The sequence below is a fragment of the Pseudopodoces humilis genome, chromosome 19 (assembly GCF_049639895.1).
Source record: "Pseudopodoces humilis isolate 2021_Gansu_Grassland_sample_001 chromosome 19, ASM4963989v1, whole genome shotgun sequence".
Taxonomy (NCBI): Eukaryota; Metazoa; Chordata; class Aves; order Passeriformes; family Paridae; genus Pseudopodoces; species Pseudopodoces humilis.
Window position 1 is genome coordinate 1661052 of NC_142218.1, and position 21950 is coordinate 1683001.

General features: G+C 51.8%; 1 protein-coding gene across 1 annotated transcript; it reads left to right on the forward strand.

The window, feature by feature from the left end:
* The first annotated feature begins 908 nt into the window (after positions 1 to 908).
* MAP1LC3A (microtubule associated protein 1 light chain 3 alpha) lies at positions 909 to 19609 on the forward strand. Its single transcript, XM_014261817.2, has 4 exons — positions 909 to 1054; positions 11366 to 11421; positions 17743 to 17849; positions 18377 to 19609. Exons 1-4 carry the CDS (start codon positions 1015 to 1017, stop codon positions 18537 to 18539), a joined length of 366 nt encoding a protein of 121 aa, XP_014117292.1. The 5' UTR covers positions 909 to 1014; the 3' UTR covers positions 18540 to 19609.
* Positions 19610 to 21950: the final 2341 nt, after the last annotated feature.

Consider the following 21950-nt stretch of genomic DNA (forward strand, 5'->3'; position numbering starts at 1 on the left):
TCGTGCTGCGGGCTTTAATATATTCAGCATAGCCATGGCTGTGCATGCAGCAAGGAAAACAAAGGGCTCATTAGCTGGGAGATGATTGGGGTAGATATGGGAATTGCAAATGACTGAGTACCTGTGTGAGAGTAGTTCATGTCCAGATTTGTTGGCTGGAATCTATGGTTTGAGCTGTTGTGGCTTCACCCCCACACAATCCTTCCTTCTCCTCCACAACAGCCACGTTTGCTGCCCAAAGCTGGCAGTGACACTTGGAAGATGTTTGAGCCGAGATGTCCAGATGATGCCACTGTAGGCTGGAGTCACCAACACCTCTGTCCTTTGAGCACCTCTGGAAATCCCAGCCCAGGTGTGCTTCTGCTGCCTTAAGCAAGGCCCTCAGGTGTTCTGCTCCATCAGGACTGGAAAAAATGCTCGTGTTTGGAGTCATCTCTGAATAAACCATTATGTACCATCAAGAAATGGGGATGCTCTGCCATGGTGTTCCTATGGCATGGCAGTCCTCATGTCACCAGTGCTCTCTCTTATAAGTTGGGGCTTATAAAAAAGAGGGGAAGATGTCCTATTACTAATAGGACAAGAGGGAATGGTGTTAGATAAGAGGTGAGATTTCGATTGGATATTGGGAAGGAATTCTTCCCTGTGAGGCGGTGGCGAGGCTTGGCACAGGGTGCCCAGAGAAGCTGTGGTTCTCCCATCCTTGGAAGTGTCCGAGGCCACTTGACGGGGCTTGGAGCACCCTGGGATGGTGGACAGTGTCCCTCCCCCGGCAGAGGCTGGCACGGGCTGTTCGGTGTCTCCCATCCCAGCCCGTGTGTGGCTCCGAGCTCTCCGAGCTCCGTCTCTGCGGGGCCCACGGGCCGAGCTCCGGGGTCGCAGAGGTGGGCGGGGCCCCGGGCGGGACAAGCCCCGCCCCCGATTGGGCGGGGCCCGGTGACGTCAGCGCCGCTCCGCCGCAGCCCCAGCGCAGACGGAGCCGCCCGGTGCCGGTGCCGCCCCGGTGCCGCCGCGATGCCCTCGGACCGGCCCTTCAAGCAGCGCCGCACCTTCGGTGAGCCGGGACCGGCCGGGAGCGGCCGCGCGGGGGGGAGCCAGGGAGGGCGGGGGGGCTCCGCCGTGCCCCGCCCCCGCCGTGCGCCCCGGGGGGGCGGCCCCGCCCGGGCCGGGGCTCGGCGGCCGCGGGTCCCCGCCGGGCGCGGCCGCGGGAGCAGCGGGGCCCGGGCCGGGGGCGGGGGCGCCGCGGCCGCCGCGCGGTGATGTCACCCCGGCCGGGCCCGCCCCGGGGGGGCCGCACCGCGGCCGGCCGGAGCGCAGCGGTGTCCCCGGGCCATCCCCGCTGTGTCGCTGTTCTCCCGGGGACCCGTGGCCCTGGGGCGCGGGGGCGGTCGCGACGGGCCGTGGAATGCCCAGGACGACGGTGATGGCCGGGTGGCCCTTTTGACTGTCAGAGCACAAAAGACCTCCCCAAAAATCGCCTTCCGCGCTCCTCATCTCGTCAGCGTTAGGGCGGGTGTTGTTCCAGGATACCACACGCCCTCTATGATGGTTGTGGAGACCCAGAGGAGCCAATGCTCACATCCTCCATCCTCCCCGCCCCTTTGTCAAAGGTGCGTGGTAGGGAGGCTCAAAAGGTGAGGAGGTGACTGTAGAAAGTCACAGATTTTATCTCCAGACCCGGTAGTGGAGTCCCAGGAAACATCAGCTGCTGTTTCTCTTGCCCTTTTCCAGCTGGCACAGGGAGAGGTGTGTGTCTCTGGCAGGTTAAATTCCCGGGGAGGGGGTATCAGTTGATCTTAACTGGCTGTATAATGCTGAAATTGGTGTTTCCATGCCATAAAAAAACCTCATATTGTGTCAGAGACTGTCCAAACGCAGGTGAGGGCGTTTCCTACATGAGTTTTAAAATTGGAGCTTTTGCCTGCTGAAAACTGATGATCCAGCCCCTTGCTGCTCTCTTGGAAACTGTAAATATTTGTTATTTCATTGGCACAGCCCTTCTGGCCTTGAATACTTACCCAGCCCTCCCCTGCCACAGAACCGAGCCAAGGGAACATGCACAAACAAGAACCAGCCAAAGCCTGGGAGCTTGGGATACTTGCTGGGTCCCTGCTGTGTTCTCCCATGCTATGTATTAAAACCAGTAAAGTCCTAAATCAGCCCCTTAGTAACCACCTACTCTTAAACCGGTGAGAATCAGCATATTATGGTCGAGAAGAGACTGGTTTGCCTCTGTGAATTGCTCAGACTTTGCGTGAGCCAGAAGGAAAACAAAATCTGAGGCTCAGAGTAGTTGAAAGAAATCAGGATTAAAATAGCCCAGGAGGGACAGAGGGGGTGAGAGAGTTTGGTGCTGGTAACTGCAAGTGCTCCTTGTTTCTCTGTACTTTCCTCTGCCCTTTTGCTCTCTCAGCTGACTGGGCTGCAGAGCTGAGCCAGGAGGAGGAGGAGGCCTGGCAGCCCCCACAGTTGCTTTGGGTCAGGGCTGGAATTATTCTGTTGGAGAAAGTAAATACGGCTTGTTTTTGTCTTTGAATCATTACACAACAGGAGCAGGAAGCGATTGTTTACAATGCAGTTGGAGAGGGCTGGTGGAAAACATCTCCAGTGATTCTGTACCCTCAGAATGGCTTAATTTTTAAGGCTTCAAAACTTTACAGAAATGGAACGGTTCCAAAAAAGCAGTGAAAAGGCAGAGTCAGGGCTATGGCTGTTTACAAAAGGCACCCAGGCTCCAGTTTCATGGCAAGTGGCTGCCTTAGGTCTTGATTTGCTGCTCCTCAGTGAAGATTCTGCTGTCCTCAATGCTTGTGTTCCCCCTTCTTGTATTTTTGGAATTTTTCTGTGAATTTCTTGTTTGTTCATCTGCTTGGTCTTGGGTCACTCCTGAGTAAAATTTCCTGGTTTCTCTTCGTCATTGTTGAGGACTTGAGAAGGGGACTGTCTGGGAAACACCAGGGGTTTGATCCAAGGTGTGTGGAGGGCATGGAGCTGTGACTCCTCCCGTGATCTGAGGTGTTGTCCCTGGTGGGCAGGTGAGCTCTGAGAGCCAGCCCTTGGCAGCAGAACGTCCCTGCTGTGGGTGCAGGGGTTAAAATGTGGCAGCACCCTCTGCATCCATGTGCTGAACCCAGAGGCTGAGGCACGTTCAGATCTGTTGCAGGAGTCGAAAACAATTCCCAGAACAAAGCTGTGGTGTGTGTCAGAGAACAGGCTGTCCTGGCAGTAGTGAGAGTGTGCAGCAGCCTGACGACACCGTCGCACTTCCCGAAAGGAACACGAGTCCTTGGGAGCATTGTCCCACTGCTGCTGAAGCGGGGTTTGCACTGGGCTGGCAGCAGCTGCCAGCTGTGTTTTCAATGCAGCACAAAACCAGCGTGGTGACAGACATGGGCCTGGATCCCAGACCGGCCAGAGGACCTGGAGTACCTCGCTCCTGTGCCCCGGTGTCCGGCTGAAACCGAGGCAGGAACACACCTACGTGTGTCAGCTGGAGCCCCTGGCTCGGTGACAGACATAGAGGTTTGACCTCAGCCTCTGTGGACGGAGTGTTCCCATCCCAGGTTCCATCCTCTGGGAGATCTGCCTTTGGTTGTGGGAAGCCACTCCTCTTCAGAGGAAAGGCAGCGGTGGGTGTGGAGCAAATCCCCTGTTGGCTCTGGGGACCAGCATCCCTGGGGACTCACCCACTGTGAGCCAGCCGTGCCTGTACCCACTGAGAGAACAGCAGTGGCTGAATTGCATACACCATACTTCACACACCATGCTGTGCTTATCACAACAGTTCTGCTAGTTGGTGCTTTGGGAAAACATCTGCATATTGATGTGGGGTCAGTCTGTGAGCCCTCGCTGGTCCTTGGCTGGTCCTCAGGGTGTCTGTGCTCTGGCAGCTGTGCTTTGAGAGATGGGATTCCTTGAGAGGATGCTGCTCCAAGCTGCTGCTTAGCTGCCTCTGTCTTGGATTAATTACTGAGGACATTCTGTGACTTGACTGGATGTGGGGGTAATTATCAGCGTTGAAGAACTGAACAGGCTCCCAGAGCCAATGCCAGCCTGACATGTAGACCACAAATTTTGATTTTTTTATTATTATTCTTTTATATAATACAAGGTCCTGACTGGCAGCCGGGAATAATAAAACCTGTGTGTTTTGTTCATTACTTTTTTTTTTTCCCCACTATAAAAACTTCAGATCATCCTGTGAGCCAGAAGGGTGGAGACTGGTGAATCCAGGGGCTGCCAGGCTGGTAGGCCCTTGATGCCTCTGTTCTTGAGTAGCCATGAGCCATGGACAAGTCATGTCCCTTGGCTTTGGTGTTCCTTCTGTGATCAGCCCCAGCAGGGATCACGGCCAGGAGAGTCACTTGGGAGGTCTCACAGTGTGTCACCCACTCATGTGACATTCTGTGGTTGACTGGCAGTGTGTAAACTCTACCAGCTCTGACATGCTGTTGTTTGCTGCCTTTTGTCGTCAGAAGGTGGTTTAAGGCTGTGAGAGAAAATGCAGGAATGAATTCAAGACTCCGGTGTCTGGCACATGTCCCCAAAGCACTTGTGCATGTCCTGTTTGTGCACAAATAGCAGTGACCTGTGCTGGGCAAAGGCTCTTGGTGCATGCAGGTGCACGGTGGCTGCAGTCCTGCCAGCAGTGCCAGGTCTTTCTTTGAGCAATTTGGAGTGTCCTGAGTAGTTGTGAGAAATGTGTGTTCCTGCTGTCTTGGAGGCTTATGGATGGGAAGGTTGTCCAGGTGGAAGGTCACGCAGCAGGCAGAGGGAAATCCTGGCACGGCAGCCTCCCGAGGGCTTGTACAGAGGGAACTTGCTGTTCCTTTACCAAGGATAGTGAAACTGTGATTAAATGTTGAGCAAAAAAGCAGTTCCTTATCTGAAACTGTGATGTAAATACTCCGTTTGCCATCCTGACATGACACACAAGGTGCTGCCTGTTTGCTCCTTGTACTCAGAGGGTGCAGTGAGTTTCAAGCTGTTTGGATGATGGAGGTCCAGTGTTCATCCTGCATGGCCCATGGCAGGAGTGAATCACAGGATGACAGAATGGTTTTCTTTGGAAGGAGCCATAAAGTCCATCTCATTCCACCTCCTGCCATGGCAGGGACACCTTCCACTGTCCCAGGCTGCTCCAAGCCCCGTCCAACCTGGCCTTGGGCACTTCCAGGGATCCAGGGGCAGCCACAGCTGCTCTGGGCACCCTGTGCCAGGGCCTCAGCACCCTCACAGGGAAGAATTCCTTCCCAATATCCCATCTAACCCTGCCCTCTATCTGTTTAATGCCATTCCCCCTTGTCCTGTCACTCCAGTGGTACTGTACAACCAGAGGACGAGTCTTGACGTGTATTTAGAGTTCACAGTTGTGGTGTGGCTTGGCTTGATCACGAGCTGAGCCCTTATCATGATTTGCCAGATACAAATGCTCATTCCTGAAGCCAGGCTCAAAATCATACTCCTGTTATATTTTTGAACTGCTAAAAAAAATGAAGTGTGTCCTCTTTGTGTTTTAAAATCCATTTTCAAGCTCTATTCTGGAGCCAGGAAGGATGGGAACTTTTGCAAATGAATAAGGCTGCTGAGATCCTTCTGCAGTCACAGGACCCCAAGAAACTGGCATTCAGAAACCCTCCCAGACACTGCACTATATACTATAGTATATAGTTATAGTGATGGGATGTTATAGTGATGGGATGGAGAGTCGTGAAGACAGAGCATGCACTGCTCCATGTTAATGTTGGTAATACCTTCCAGGGACAGTGGAGCTTCAGGCTCCACCTAGTCCACTATGCAGAGATGTTTTCTATCAGTTCAAAGCTTTTACTTCAGGGCAGTGTAGGTTTGGTCCTGAGTCATTTGTCCTGTTCAGAGCACCCAACTTAGCAGACAGACAAATAAAATAAACCTGACAATGTTAGGTCTCTGCAGTGCTGCTGTCACATGTAGCCTGGGACAAAAGCACCCTTTGGGGTGCTGAGGATGCCTGCCCTGGACACAACCTCCTTCCTTCCTGGATGTGGGAGTCTCCTCTCACTCCTCACGCAGCACCACTGGCCTGAGAAGGAGCACTGGGCAAAGATGGGTCAGGTCAGATGCTGGATGAGCCATGACACATTCACAGGCAGTGTTCCCTGGTGGTTAGAGGTGTCTGGCCTTAGGGTGGTGTGATATTACAGAAATAGTCATTGGTATTCATCTGGAATGACCTGCATAACTGGCCTGTGTCTCCAGCACTTGCCAGCTCATCCCACAAATATCCTGATTTCAAACCATCCAATTCCTTCTCTCCTGGTAGAAAATCTCTTGGAGAGAAGTCCATGCTCTAACAGCACTCTGGGACTGACCACGGCAGCTTCTTGAAGAAACATGTTTATTTGTGCATGCACTTCAAATCTTGGGCAGATCTCTCTCCGGGCTGGCTGGCAGGGTGTTGTGTGGATGGCAGGGTGTTGTGTGGATGGCAGGGAGAAGCCACAGGGCCAGCAGCCTGCTGGAGGTGCCAGGGATGTCTGTACACTCTGGAGCTGTGGGATACAGGGAGAGGCAGCAGCTCATGGCTGCATTTCTGGTCTATGCTTTGCTTTCCACACACAGCCCTTGCTCAGCTCAGGAGCTGTTCATCTGGCAGCACGCTGGTGACGTTTCCAGGTGGTATTTGTTCTTACTGGTGTTTTCCTAACAGCATTCCTGCTGGTCACAGGCAGCAGGGCCTCTCCCTATCATCCATCTGCTGCCCTGGGGCAGCACCAGTGCCTGAGCAGTGCTTATCTAGAATCTCCTGAAAAACCGTGCCCCTTATGCAATGGCGCTGTTGGAGGACTTGCCATGTGTTTTCCTTCTGTCCCACCATCTGTATCTTTTGTCCACTGAGGCTCTTTTGCATCCAGGACTGTCCTTTCATCCCGTGTCTGCACAGCGCCCAGCACAGCAGGGACCTGGCTCCCGTGGCCAGGGTTCCTGGGCACTGCTGATAAAAAAGGTTAATGTTTGCAAAGTGTGGCTTAAAATTTTCCACTGTTCTCCTCAACTGCCATAATGATCTCATCCTGCATTGCCATGGGATACACTGTGTGCTCACATCTTTTGGAGCACAGCTTGGGAAGGACCTCAGTCAAGAAAACAGCCAAGATTCTGGTGTTTTGGGCAATTTTCAAACTTTGCTGTTGGTACTTAACAGCTGAAGCAGCAGGAGAAATAGGCAATTTCCTGCCATATACTACAAAAATACTCCTATCTTTCAATAGGCCCTAGCAGAGAAGTTTCCCTGGGAATAACCAATAAAACTGTGGTTTTTATCTTGCTGCCATCTTGAGCTCTGACATCCTGGCACTGGGGAGAAATCTGGCTTCCCTCATGGCAGAGATGTGGTGCCCACAGCTGGAGCAGGGATGGAGCTCTTCCCTCTCGTGCAGGTCATCACTCTTTGCTCAGCTCCTCGGGGCAGCAGGAGGCTGGAGCCTGGCTGCTGCAGTAGATGTGGTGTTCTGCTCCCCTGGCAGCAAGGAGGGACCAGAGGAGGAGAACATGGATAGGGACAGGGCCATGTACACAGCTCTGCTTTGCTCTGCATGTTGGCCAAGGATTAACTGTAGCCAGGTGCTGCAGGAAAGGGGAAAGTCTCAACTTCAGCACAGTTTGAAAGAGCTGCAGGAGGGGAACAAAGCTTGTAGGATGAGGACTGTTGTTGTTGCAATCCTCCTCCCGATGGGACCCCTCTGTCCCACCCCCGTGGTGAGAGCCTGCTCGTCTCAGGACAGGGGCGGTGGAGGGGGTCCTGGAGTGGATACAACACAGACTCAAAGTATCTAGACACAGGAGGATCAAACTTGCTGGAATAATCCCAGGTTTATTGTCTGTCGTCCATCCGGGGCAAGAGAGAGAGCGAAATGCTCTGGGTCTCATCTCTTATACCGGGGGCAGGGGTGATTAGGGGATGCAGGGAGGTCACAGCCAATGGGAAGGGGGAAGGGAAAGGAGGTTTTCAGGTAGGAACTCACATTACACAAACCAGAGGTGAGTTTTACCCTTGGGAGATACCAAGATTTTTAGATGCACTACAACATGTTGTGTATGGAATGTGAGTGTGCAAACACTGCTGGTGCTGGGGTGAGGGGTCCTGCCCGTCCTCGGCACCGTGGGGGCTTGGGTGCTGGGCTGCAACCTCCAGCCAGGTTTCTCTGAAGTGCCCTTTAACTGTTTTCTCTGTATTCCTGTGACTTAGGTTAGACTGTATAGACACTAAATTAAGGCTGATATTTATAGCCATTCCTGCTGTGTGATGTTGATGCCTTCATGAGTCACAGGCTCAGCCTCTCGCTCCCACCCCGGGCTGAGGAGGGTGTGGGTGACCATCACTATCTCTCTCTGGGGATCTCTTGTGCCTGCACTCCTGTGTGCACAGAAATCATCCAGGGATTGATGTGGCTTTTCCCTATTGCCAGGCCTGCTTCCCTGACTCTCCAAGGCTAGGATGAGACAGAGTTGTGCTCTTTAGCAGTGCTTCAGGTGTCCTGGAAACTTCTGCCTTTATATCCAGGAACTTGAGCACCTTAGGTGGGTTGCTCCCAACTGCCTCCCCGAATGAAGTTTCTGAAGTGAGCAATTCCAGGCCAGAGGAAGAAGTGCAGTGCTTCAGGTGTTTGCAGTTGCAGTCCATGGACCTGCTAGAGGCATCCAGCAGCCCCCAGAGTAAAGTAGCACCTGTTGCCATTCCACTGTGGTAACCTGCAGATCAGCTTCCTGCCAGAGGCTCCCCCGAGGTCAGGAAGGCTGCAAATGCCCTGGGTCCTGCTGGCCAGAGGGAGCAGGTCCTGGGCATGTGGTAGGTTTTAAAGGGTGGGATGGGGGAGCTTCCACTGTGGCCCAGCAGACTTGAGGGTAGCTGAGATGTCACTGGTGTCTCGTGCCCTTGGTTCCTCCTGAGCATGGAGCCAGCAAGACCTGGAAGGAGCTTTCTGCAGCAGCCACCTCTGTCCAAGGCACCCCATCTACTCCCCTTGGGGGACAAAGGACTGTGGTCCTAGGGCTGGGATCCTGAGGCACTGATGTGCAGCTTCAGTGACGATGGACCCTCCTCCTCTCTGTGTGGTGCCTTTTTCAGTGTAATGAGCAGGAGGCACCTCTGTTTCCACTGCGTAAATGAAGGTGGTGATGGCTTGTGTCATGTCTTTGTCTGTCGCTGGTGATGCTTCCAGGGGGCAGGGAGGGGTGTCTGGCATGTGGCTGCCCTTTGGCACATGAAGCCTAAGCTAGTTGGATGCTCCAAGATTGTCTTCATTTACTAGTCATGGTAACTTGCCTTCAGCAAATTCCTTCTCTAACCCTTCTCACAATTACCTGTGTTGTTGGGGCTTCCTGTGCAAACAGTCCTGTGACCTTGCAGGGTAGCACATGGTGTTTAGGAAGCTCATGCACATGGCCATCTGATAGTAGGGAGAGAGAAGCAGGCTAGGGTGGACACTGAAGCCAGGATGACTGGCCAAACAGGACACAGCTCCACAGGCTGAGGAAATCTGAGCTGGCTGCAGTGAAGCTGCTGGAATTTCCATGGTGATCAGTGTTGTCCAGTTGAGCTCTGGATCTCCAGCCTTTTGGATGCTCCATCCTGGATACAAGCAAACGTGGGAATGGGGCTCTGTGGGAGGGGGCAGCTGCTTCTGCTCCAGCTGGGTGATGTGGGCTGGGTGCTGCTGGCACTGTGTCCTTCAGCATTCCCAGGGAGCTGTCTTGGTACCAGTGTCACGTGTGGTGCTGATGTCTGTGTGACTCCTTGGCTGATTGGTACCTCAGGGGAAAATTGTCTGTATCACAAGGATGACTCTGAATCCCTGGAGCACTGGATTGGATGAAAAGGAAACATGAGAAGGTGCATCTTCAGTTATAAAACCCAAAACAAATATGCCTGAATTTTTTATGTAATCCAAATAATCTTGCTCTGTGTTACTCGCCTATGGAGTCCTACAGGATAAAAGGTCTAACAATTCCTAGCAGAGCGGTATTTTCCTCTCAGAGGATGTAGAAATGGTGCTCAAAACTTTCTATGATCTGGTGATTTTTGTAGTCTTGTGGCTTTTAAAGAAGCTCCAGTTTCTTTCCAAAGTCATATCGAGCCAAATTCAACATAGAAGCAATAGGGTTTATTGAGTGCTCAGAGGAGAAATTTTCAGTGTTTCTGAGGAGAAAACACTCAAACACATGCATTTATCCTGCCCTCCATTATCCTGGTGGGCTGTGAGAAACTGGGGCTGTGTAAGCTGCTGAGGGGAGCCGGGCTGGAGCTGATGCTGTGCAGAGTGTGGCAGGATGATCCCGTGACAGATCCTGCGATACCCAGACCTCTTTTCTAGGCAGTGCTTAGTCACTGACCTTCACCCCTTGGCTTACTTTCTGTGCATTTCAGACGGGTCTTTGTAGGCTGTGAAGCATTTCCCAGAGTAGTGTCAGTTCCAGGAGGAGTTCAGGTCTGTAGTGTCCCAGGAAGAGCACGCACAGAGTCCCTCCTGCCTGGCTCTGGTACTGCTTCTTCCTCTGCTTTCTGCTGGTTTGGGTTGTGGAAAGGGGTATGGGAATTCTCCTGTAAGCTGGAAGAGTGCACAATCTTTGTGTGTTGCCTTTTGTGTGTGTCAGTAAACATAAACTCTAGAGGAAAATGGAATAGAAACACAAAATGTGAGAACAGCTGTAGGAAAAGTCTTTCTGTACATGGGTCATCTCCTTGCTTAAGGTTTTCTTCCTGCATCCAAGCCTAAAAATACCTTCTCTCAGGCCAAGAACTGTTGTAGCTACTCAGTAGATCTGTGCTAGGGAAGGAGTCCTCCTTGGCGAGATGCAGCTCTTGTGGAACCAGGCAGTGTGCCAGAGAGTGCTTGGAAGTGCGCAACAGGCAGAAGGAAATGGCTAAAACCCATCCCCAGCTGGAGAATTGTCTCCCTGGGGGAAGCATCCAGGAGACACAAAGAGCATGAATTTGCAGAGCACAGCCCCCGAAGCTGTGCTGCTGCCCTGCACCCATTGCCAGGAGCTGCGTTTGCTTAGGATGGATTTAAGTTACTTTTGTTATCTTTATGGTCTCCTTTCACTCTCCTGATTTCCAGGAGTGCTGCCCAGTTTTACCAGGCAGAGTGGGATGTCCCAGCCTGGGGGGATGTCTGGGGCAGTAGGAAGCCATGGAGGGCTGGTCAGTGAAGCTGACATCTGGCAGGCCATGCTCAGGAAGGGCCCGGTGAGCAGAATGTGCATTCCTTGGGAAATGTCTCTCTCTATGGGTCAGGCTGTGGCTTGCAGGGTGGGTAACTCATTTCTGCTTGCCCTACCACACACAGGTGTTTCTAACTTCATTTCTTTACTTCTTTCTCTCAAGCGGATCGTTGTAAAGAAGTGCAGCAGATCCGAGAGCAGCATCCAAACAAAATCCCGGTAAGTGATTGTTCTCACTCTTCTGTGTCAGACTTTGTTCTCAGGACCCCTCTGTGCTCCTGGGTGTCCTCCAGGAGCTTGCAAAACTTTTCTTCCTGGAATCAACACAGGATGGTCCCCATGAGCCTCCAGTGCCTTGTGTGTGCTCAAGAGCAGATGTGTTCTCTGCAGCGCAAAGGACAGTCTGGCTCTGAAACTCCAGGGGTCTGATTTGATCTCAAATCTATTTCCAAGCTAGTGCAGCAGGAGAAAACTCTGAAATGGCTTTTTTTTTTGGTTGTAGTAACTACCTGATTTTTCCTGGATAACCTGGTAAGGATTTCTCTCTGCCTAGAGAAAGATGTATGGGCTGATCTTCGCTGCATTGAAAGCACAGAGTCTGTCTTAGGATCATTCATACCTGTTCTGTGCTTTCCCAGCACCTGTAGTTGACAGGCACAGGTGAGACACCATGAAATTGCAGTTCTTCCTGCCCATGTCACACCTGATACTCTGAGTTGCTCTTTGGCTGTGAGTGTGCTTTTGAGTTCCTACCTGAGTATTTGCTTCTCTTCCTGAGAAGATGGAGAACTTAGAAGAACATCCCACCCCTGGAAGTGTTCATGACCAGGTTGGACAGGTCTAGTGGAAAGTGTCCCTGCTCATCTTTAAGGTCCATTCCAACCCAAACCATTCCATGATTTGATGAAATTATGTACTTAGGGCTTGCTCAACTTACTATTTGCAATATCACAGCATCTATGACCAAAAAGACAGGATCCTAGTTCAGCTCCCTGTCAGCACTGGATGAACATTAACCTTGTCTTAAAATTGTAGACTATCAGTATTTGGCCTTCAAGACTGAACGTCTTAAACTTCTTTTGGCTCATCTTAGTCCACTCCTGCCTCACTCTTATTTTGTTTTTAGCACACTGTCTTCTAGCCAGAAGAATTCTTTCCCCTGCTCTTCTCCCACCACCACTGTGGTGTTCACATGTTTCCAGCTCAGCAGAGCAGGGCCTGCCCCTCAGAGCACCCTGGGTACCAGTACTCCAGGTCATCAACACATTGATTTTGCTTTTAACATGGTTTTAATGACATTAGGCTGGTTCTCTATTTCTCCAGAGTTGTGGCAGAGCTAATTGCAGGCTCTGGCAGTAATGCCAGGCCAGAAATAAGGTGTATATAAAATGCACACATGTGCATGTATCAAGTGCCTGCACACAAATGTGTGTTGTTTGGGGAATGGACAGAAGGAGCCAGAGCTGTGCATCCACAGTCAGAGTTTCATGGCATTACTGAGACATGGTGGGAGAGCTCCCATGGCTGGAGTGCTCTTTGTGTTGGGGTCAACACCGCAATGCCAGTTTTGCTGGAGGGATAAAAAGAATCAGGAGGTGAGAAGGGTCATGAAGGCCTTGTGGGATCCAGCCATGTTTGTGTCACTGGTGCCTCTAAAGGCCTGGTCCCTATTAGATCCCAACACCAGTTTGGTGCTGTCTCTCTTCTCTCCCAAGGCAGAGCTCCTGCAGGTTTCAGTGCTGGGCAGTGATTAGAGCCTCCTGCAGGAGTGTGGTATGGGCACTGTTTTGGGTCCAAGCACTGCAGGCTCATTGGCTTTAGGAAGGTCTTGTTCATCTGTGAAGGACAGGAGCTGTGTTTTCCAGCTGATTGGCTTCCCTGGAGAGGTGCTTGGAATTAGCAGAGGGGTTTGAGCCCAGAGCCCAGGGGCATTAGGGAGAGATCCAAGGTCGCACCCTTACTGCTGACAGAAGCCACAGCAAAGCTGTGCAGCACCTGCTGCCCTCCTGCATCTCCAGTTTCCAGCTGGAGTCCTTGGGCTTTTGGAGGAGGAGTCCCCTTTTGCTTTGGAGGGGACCAGGAGGATTTGCAGAGGGCATGGCCTGGCTGTGTGCCCAGACAAGAGCATGTCTCTCCTCTTGGCATGAGTGTACTTGCAGGGAAAGCTGAGGAAGGGACTGACATGGAGTTCTTTGCTTGTGTTTCAAGGGAAGTCACAACCCAGGATGCCCCACTGGCATGTAATAAGGACATAGGCAGGAGCCAGGTCCCCTGTCCACCTCATGCCAGGGGCTCCTTTGCTGTCTCTGCCTTTCCCAGATCTGCCTGCTCTGGTAGAAAAGTGCTGCTCTATCTGAGAAGGTGAGATGGTTGTGTTGGCAGTAGGTGCTGCTGACGCTCAGCTCTGTGGGGAAGAAGTCTCCAGCTGCTCCTCGCAGGGCAGCTCCTCCTTGGGCACTCAGAGCAAGCAGAGAACTTCCAGCCTTTTCACTGGAACCCCCATCCACAGCCTCAATACATGTTTTCAAAATCATCTTCTGTTGGAGGACAGGGAGCCTATGCCCCCCAGCACTGTCCCTGCCTGCTCTCAGCCCTAGGGATCTTTTGGAAGATGCCCGAACCTCAGAGAATCTGAAATTGCTGGGGAACAGCTTGTCCTGGGCAGCACTGGGAGCAAAACATTTCCCAAAGCCCTGCAATGTTAAATTCAGGCAGGCCTGGTGAGCCATGGGCTGTAGAGGGGAGTGAAGGCAGGGCCACCCCTCGTGCTGGTAGGGAGGGCTGAGGGGGTATTTGGGCTGTGCAGAGAGGGTTCTCTTGGGTTCATCTGAGCACCCACAGAGGATCATGGAAAGGCAATGGCAGGTGGGAGATCCCACATAATGCCCTGCCCTGGCACGGTGGTGGATGGAAACCTAAATTATGGACTCAGAGGAAGGGACCCAGAACTTCTCTGGGTTCCTGGGAGGGCTGTTCTGGGGAGTTGCAGATGTAGTGTCCAGCACTGACATGACTCGGGATGGATCAACACCAGAGCAGCTTTTTGGCTGAGAAGCTGTGTCTGTTTGTACTAAAGGACCTGTACCCTCCTCTGCCAGAGGGGAACAGGATGAGGCTGCTGCAGTGAGGGCAGCACGTGAGTGCTCTGTGTGTCTGTGTCCCGTGGCCATGGATGTCGGGGAGGTGTTACATACACATATTTGAGCCTCTGTGCCGACTGGGAATACATTCCCAGCCTCACTCCTGGTTAGACCTTGCCTCTGTTGACCACCACATCTGGCCATATTCCCTACCAAACTCCCTTTCAATTTCTCCAGACTGTCCCCAGAACAAAGGTTGTGTTTATAAACACTGTCCAAGCCCCCTTTGCAACGGGACCAAAACTTTAGGCTCTGCCCTGAGCATCTCCCCTCCCCACCCATGCCCACCCATGATTTCTGCAGAGATCTGTGGTGGGTTCCCTCTGCAAGAGCAGGTGTCCCACACTGAGGAACCCCCTGGCTCAAGGCAGCAGCCTGGAAGAGGATCCAGGATGGGAGGTGGCTGTGTACACCCGCCCTGTGGCCACAGGGGTGTAACTTTAGCATTTGATCATGCTTTTCCTTCCAGAGCTAGACAAGAACGTTTTGTCCATTGGCCACCTGTTCTCATAGCTGGGTTACCCAAATAGCAGCTCATGTGCTGGAAACAGAAACTCTTGGAGCTGTTCTATATAAGAAGCTGTGTGTCTGCTCAGGGCACAAGGCAGCTGCTGCTTGAAGAGCCAGGACAACCATTGCATCTCATTCTTGGAGTAATCTAAAGGTTTTTCTTCTTGGGATGGAACTGGCTGGTAATGAGAGACACCAGCCTCTAGTCCTACTCTTGTGAGAACTGAGGCATCATCCAGGTGTGCAGGGCCCTCTCTGCAGGTAAAGGTGGATGCACAAACAGCTGCTGTGTAGCTGCTCCTTTGTGCAAACCAAAAAGCTGAAGAGCCACTGTTGCCTGTGTGTTTCCCAGCACCATTCTTGTATGTGGCTGTTGAGAGTGCTCAGCCCCTCAAGACTCTCCCCACAGCCAAAATACTCACCTGTCCTTGTAAGACTCAAGTTAAATGGAGTAGGATGGTTCTGCTCATCTTTTCCTGGCTGTGCCCTCCTTGGGAGGGCTGAAGGGCCATTAACAGGTTGGTGGAGGATGTCCCAATGCATGATTTAGTCTGTTGCAGAAAATGGTTCTTTAATCAGATCCTCCTTTGCAAAAGAGGCTGAAGGGGCAATACCTGGTGTTCGCTTGCTGCTTGCCCAGGCGTTGGGTTCCCCTTGGATGAGATTTGTCCAGGGTGGGCTCTGCAGAGGCCATTTTAGTGAAGAGCTCCCAGCAATGCCCCTCACACCCCTCCCTCCTCCGGGAACTGCCTGCAGCCCAGCCCTGCCACATCAGCCCCATTGCCTGGGGGGCTCCTCAGACATTCCCAGCTCACTGGTGACTCCACAGTGTTCCAGCTGGGGTGTCTGACTGTCTCGGTTTTGGAAGACAGGTGTCTGCTAGGGAGAGCAGGAACCTCTCTTGGAATAAAAATGTAGACTCCCTCCTTCCAAATTACTATCATTTTGAAATCAAGGGTCTCTGGGGCAGAGATCTGGGGATAGGAATAGCAGTTCTTTACTAGTATGTGCAACAAGGCAAACAACAATAACTACAGCATTAACAACAAAACAGAACCAGGGACCCTGTGACAACCTTCTCAGCCAAGGCAGGAAGGGATGGAGGAGAGGCTTTGCTTCACAAACCCCTCGGGCGGGCAGTCCCGGTGCTCCTGCAGGGCTCTGAGGAACACTCAGCTGGAACAGCAGGGACGAGCTGAGATCCCGGGCTGGTGGATGAGGTGGATCAGCAGCTCTACAGCAGTGGCTGGCACTGCCACATCTCAGCAGGACAGGGGGCACAAGGCTCACTACTGAAGAAGGAAGAAGAAGCAGCAGCAGCTCCATCTAGGTGATGGTGAAATTCCCTTCTCCAAAACCTCAACAGCTCCCAGCAAAGTGTCCTTCTCTGAAGCTGAAGAAACCCGCCAAACTGTCCCCACCCTCCCTTTTTCCTGCCCCCCTTCCCCCCTGGCCCAGCCAAACTCTTTGTGTTTCTCAAGCACCCACTGACCCACAGTCAGGTTTTCCCCACAACTAATGGGTAAAAATTCCACAGGTGAGCCAGAAGTAAAAGAAGGACACTTAACCCCCAACACTGATCCACCTCTGGGGGAGGCCGGCAGGACTTCTTCTGCTGCTGCTGCTGCCAGAGGCTGATGTGTCAACAAGGGATCAAAGGAAAGGGAAATCTGTGTTCCTAGAGGTTCCCTGGTCCTTCTGGCTCCACAGAGCCATCTCCTGGGAATTCTTCTCTCTGCATGCTGCTCCATCCCTCTGCTGCCATAACTGCCATTTGCAGTCTCTCTTGAGTATTTTTGGAAAGGACATGGGAAAATAAATTGTGGCAATTCCTTGCCTTATAGTGAAAAATAATGTTCAGTCTCAGGTGGGAGAGGATAATGGGCTGGTGAGTATCCAAGAGTCTCTCTGTGGGGAAAACAACAGGTTGCTGGGGAGATGTGAGAGAGCATCACTGTAATGGGAACATATTAAGCTGTATATTCTTCACTTATTTTCACTTTACTTAAAAGTACATTCCCTATTTTAACTGCCTGCCACTTAGTTTCTCAGAATACAAAAGGTACCTTTCCAGGCTGTCAGCAAACAGCTTCACAGAAAAAAATCATTAATTATAATAGCAGAAAAATGGATCAGAAATCATCATTTAGCCATTTCAGAATGATGAAAGTAGGGATCTAGGGATGGTAAGAGTTTTTCCAAGCAAGATCCCTGGCAGAGGAGGATGGGCTGGGTTGTCCCTGTGGTGACACCATGCAAGAGTGCCTGGGAAGCTCAGTGCACAGCTGGGGTGGCCTGGGGTTTCTGATCCTTCTTGGAGGTGGTGTGTCTGTTAACATAAGGAGCAGGACTGGTGAAATCCAAGCACCTCTTTTCTGAAGGAATGCCTGAGTGGCTTCATTGAGACTTCAAAAAGCTACTTGCTTGGGATAATACACAGCTGTTCCTGAGCAAAGGAATGCTGAATGGCAGCAGGAAGGAAAGGAGAAGGAAGCTGCACCATGAGTTGTCTGTAGCTCAAGCCAGCAAAACCAGTATTTTAACCTGATGTTAAAATACTTCACTCCTCTTCAGATGTCCTCTATGCCAGAGGACAAAAATCTGTATCAGTCCAGTGGTACCCATTGTTTCTCAGCCAGCCAGAGCACTTGGTGCTTTGGTTCATTGTTTTAAACACTTTTCACTGCCTGGCACAGGTGACTGATGAAGAGCCACCTGCAGCCAGGTCACTGCTCGTGTCCTTTTTTTCTTTTGTTTCCTTTGAGGGTGAAGCAAAGTGAGGCTTTACCTCAGCTTTTCTACCCATGCTGGTTGGATTTGTATTTGACCTTGGGACCAGTGTGTGGGGCACTATGAACGTGACTAATCCTAGCCTTGACTTTCCCCCCAGGTCATCATCGAACGCTACAAAGGGGAGAAACAGCTGCCAGTGCTGGACAAGACCAAGTTCCTTGTCCCAGACCATGTCAACATGAGTGAATTGGTCAAAATAATCCGGTGAGTGGGGTGGTCTCAGCTGGCATGTTGAGAGCCTGTCCTCACCCACAGGCCACTCACTGCAGGGTGATGGGGTGAGGGGGAGGCAGAGGCAGCTGCTGAGGGCAGGGATGGAGATGTGGCAGCTGCAGCATCCTGGTGTGTGGAACAGACTGTTGAGGGGGGCCAGGCAAGGGCAGGCTCTTAGTGCCTTGTGAAGGGCTGGGGTCTCCCTCAAGGGAGCAATGAAGGGGTCCCATCCCCTCTTTTCATTCTTCAGCTCAGAGGGAAGAGGCCCCTCTGCTTTGCTTTTGCCAGTAGCACTTGGAGAAAGGGGCTTTGAAGAGTCCGTGGAGGCCTTGGAGCCTCAAGCAGCTCAGCTGGACTCAAGGATACGATGTCCTAAGCGGTGGGAGGAGGTCCTGAGGAGGCCCTGGCTGTGCAGGCCTGCCCCAAGGAAGAACAGCATTGCTGGGGAGGTGGAACTGGTTATCAAGGCACCCACCCCAGGTGGGCTGACCCTGCCTCTCCTGCCCTTGTCCCCACAGGCGCCGCTTGCAGCTGAATCCCACCCAGGCGTTCTTCCTGCTGGTGAACCAGCACAGCATGGTCAGTGTGTCCACCCCCATCTCAGAGATCTACGAGCAGGAGAAGGACGAGGATGGCTTCCTCTACATGGTCTATGCTTCCCAGGAGACTTTTGGCTTCTGAGGGCTGCTGAGAGGTGGCATGTGGAGATAGATGAACTGTGGCACAGAGGCCCCTGGCCTCAGAAGACAACACAGCCAGAGGCTCACAAGAGGGGGGCTGTGCTGACCCCCTTCCCCTCCCTCCCTCCCTCCCTCCCTCCCTCCCTCCCCTGCCCATCACCCTGTCACCAAAGAGGCTTGTGGCGTGTGTTGGACTCGCACAACCCTTCCCTCTGTGTAGGTCAGTCCCGCTCCCCCCAGGCGCCTGCCCAGGTGTGTGACCCCCCCACCCGGCCGTGCAGACCCCACATGGGCCTGGCCCCGTGTCCCCGTGTCCCCGTGTCCCCACGCTGCTCTCGCTGTGCTGTGTGTGCTGTGCTGCTGCCAGACCCGCCAGGCCACCGTCACCCCAGCACAGGGAGAGCCACCTCTCCCCCAGGCACTCATGAAGGGCAGGAGGTCTGCAGAAGCAGCTAACAGATGTTACCATTGCTCCCGAGTTTTAATTGATTTTAATTACACCCATATCAGATTCTTGGTGCTACTGAGTAGATGTAGGCGTCTCTATAGGACTGTGGATAATGTATATCCTTTGGATTTATTTTATTGGTTTGTTTGTTTGGGTTTGTTTGGTTTTTGGTTTTTTTTAGGGATAGATTGGAATGGGGAGAGGGGGAAACTTTCCTGTATTCTGTAGGTAAATAAATCAGGCTTCATTGCACTTTAAAGCATAGTAGATGTCAGAGTGGAAGTTTCTTTTAATTTATACAGGTTTGCCATCTATAGTGCTGCTCCTCTGTTGACAGTTGTACCTAGATTATCTTGTTTCTTTTGTTTTTTCCTAATAAAATTGATTTCCCTTCTCTCTGTCTCCCCATTGCATGCAATTTTTCAGTCTCAGTGTGTCAAGGAGTTCACTGAAGGAATATACTGATTTATATTTGCTGTGTTCCTGTCCCTGTTTCTCATGTATTATACCAAAAAAATGTATATGATAAAATCCCCCCCAGTTTAATCTATACAAAGGTATATATACATATATATATATAAATATATATATAAAATAAACATAAATTCAAGTTGTGTCTTGTAGGAATGTTCTGTTCCCATCTCATTTGTCCATGTTAATGTCTCTGGTACCTCAAGTGTGTGTTCCCCATGTCCACTGCTGTGTGTGTGTGTATCTGCCCAGGCTTCTGAGCTGGTCAGTCCAAGCTGTGGAAAAGCAGCTGGTTGGGACTGAGGGGGAAGATTGGCTTAGAGAACAGAGCACTGGATAGTGACACAGGAAACATGGTTTTCCTTGCCCTACCTGTGGAGTCTCTTGTCCTTTGACTAAGCTTCCTCATCTAGGAACAAAAACTTGAGTTGGAGGCATTTGTAAGTTTGTTTTTAAGGGAAACTTTGAGCAGTGCAGGAAATTGTGGCTCGTCCTGAGCACTCCATTAGATTTGTTCTCCAGCCAAAGGCAGGGGCTGGTGGTCATTTGGCTGGTCTGTGTCTCCCTGCTCCTCAGCTCACTCTACTTCCTTTGCACCACGCAGCAGAGAAGGGTTTAGGTGCTGACAAAAGTTAGGGCTTGCCTGAGTTGCAGCTGACTCTTGTTTCTGTCCTACACCTGCAGGGAACCCTCAATCCAGGAAAGGAGCTGGTGTGAGGGACAGTTCCAAGAGTGCTGCAGGAAGATGTTGGAAGCCAGCTGGAGCACAGCTCCCGGCAGAGTGTAGGTGAGAACAGCTGCCCTGCTGGTCCTGGCAGCTGGAGCAGATGTGGATGTTGCCCCCTGCACCAGTCTCATGCTATTTAAACTCCAGTCCCTGCAGGGGGACTCTCCCATCCACCTTCCTGTGGGATGGGTGCTGCAGGTGATGGGGCTGGGCCAGCAGCCCCAGGTCAGGAAGGTGGAAGGTGCTAAAGGAGTAGCAGATGTGCTCCCAACAGCTCCATGCCTGTCCTGTGCTGAGACCCCAGGGCTGGAGGCAGCTCTGCAGGTGAGGTCTCCCCTGAGTGGGGCAGAGGGGCAGAATCCCTCCCACTCCTGCTGCCCACACTCTGGGATCAGCCCAGGACACGGAGGGGATTCTGGGTGCCAGCACACATGGCTAGGACAGGTCCACCTTCTCATCCACCAGCATCCCCAAGTCCTTCACTGGGCTGCACTTTTTGCTTCCCATGTGATACTGTCTTGGAGGTTCGACCACTTCCAGGATCTCTCCTCTTACTCTTTTTCAGGCAGTTCTTTGTTGTTCTCTGTTCTTCCACTCAGTCCTTAGCTCCCAGTTGTCGCACTACATTAGGAACAGCAAAAGTACAACACAGACTCTCTAGCTTTGGTTGCAAATGAGAGCAAGTTTTATTCTTCCAGATCTTCTTTTACAGACAGTTCTAAGAAGGTCTGAGAAGATAAACCTCTCATTGGTCATTAAACCAACAAACCACCATCACTGGTCACTTAGGCGACACACAACACCTGCAAAGGTTGTTCTCCTTCTCTAGGGATTGTTTGGACTTCTCCTTATGATTTCTCAGGCCAGAGAGAGAAAGTTGTGTGACTTAGTTTCACACAAGCTCCAGCTAATGCCTGAAGCCCAAAAATCTCTTATTTGACCATTGACAGTTCCCACACCCAGTGAGTTGTAAATAAAGTGAGTAACAACTCAACCCTGGGGAGCCTCTCTCCAGGGGCACACAGCAGCCCTGCTCATTCTAACACAGTTGAGTTTATCTGTTCAGCTGGGATCTGTATGGCCTGGCTTCTCACACCTGCAGGTTCTCATAGGTCTCTGAAGGGGAATGCTGCTGTCCTGTCCCCTCCTGTCTATGTGAGAGATGAAAGTGGGCCCTTTCCTTGTCCCTCCCACTCTGCTGTCCTTTCATGTGCGACCTTCAGGAAGTGCTGCGTGTTTTGACACAACCAACTGCTTGGGTTTTCTGTGGGCTGAAGCCTCTGGGCATTGATTTAGGCATTGCTTGACTAGTGGATGATACACGTTCCAGACTGGCTTCAAGCATTGACCAAAACTGATGGAGCCAGCCTGACCCAGAGCTGAGCCATGCAGCTTTTGTGGCACAGCTCTATGACTGATGCCAAACAATGGAACCACCGGGGAAGGAGGAAGCCGAGGTTTCTCTGGGTACAGTGGAATGCAGGTGAGCCTGCACAAGGGTATATAGGGCAGAGCACTAGCAAGGAAAGATACAAATGCAATGCTGATCATTTCCCTCATGACAGAGGAGAGGGTGAAGACCCGAGTATGAGTTTGACAGTTTCAGAGGGCACTTTCAGTCCCCCTCTGTCTCAGCACAGATCCTGATGCTGGTGTGTTCATCTTGAGGCCACCCACAGTGATGCTGTGCAAGAGCCTGGGGTGAATGTGCACTGCACTGGGGCTGTGCTGAAGAAAAAGCCACTTCCACATAGGTCCAAGATTGC

Bases quoted from the DNA above. Each gene is read 5' to 3' on its own strand.
- MAP1LC3A (XM_014261817.2), top strand. From the start codon at position 1,015: ATGCCCTCGGACCGGCCCTTCAAGCAGCGCCGCACCTTCG. The intron at 1,055-11,365 runs GTGAGCCGGGAC...CTTTCTCTCAAG, and splicing joins CAAGCAGCGCCGCACCTTCG to CGGATCGTTGTAAAGAAGTG. The intron at 11,422-17,742 runs GTAAGTGATTGT...CTTTCCCCCCAG, and splicing joins AGCATCCAAACAAAATCCCG to GTCATCATCGAACGCTACAA.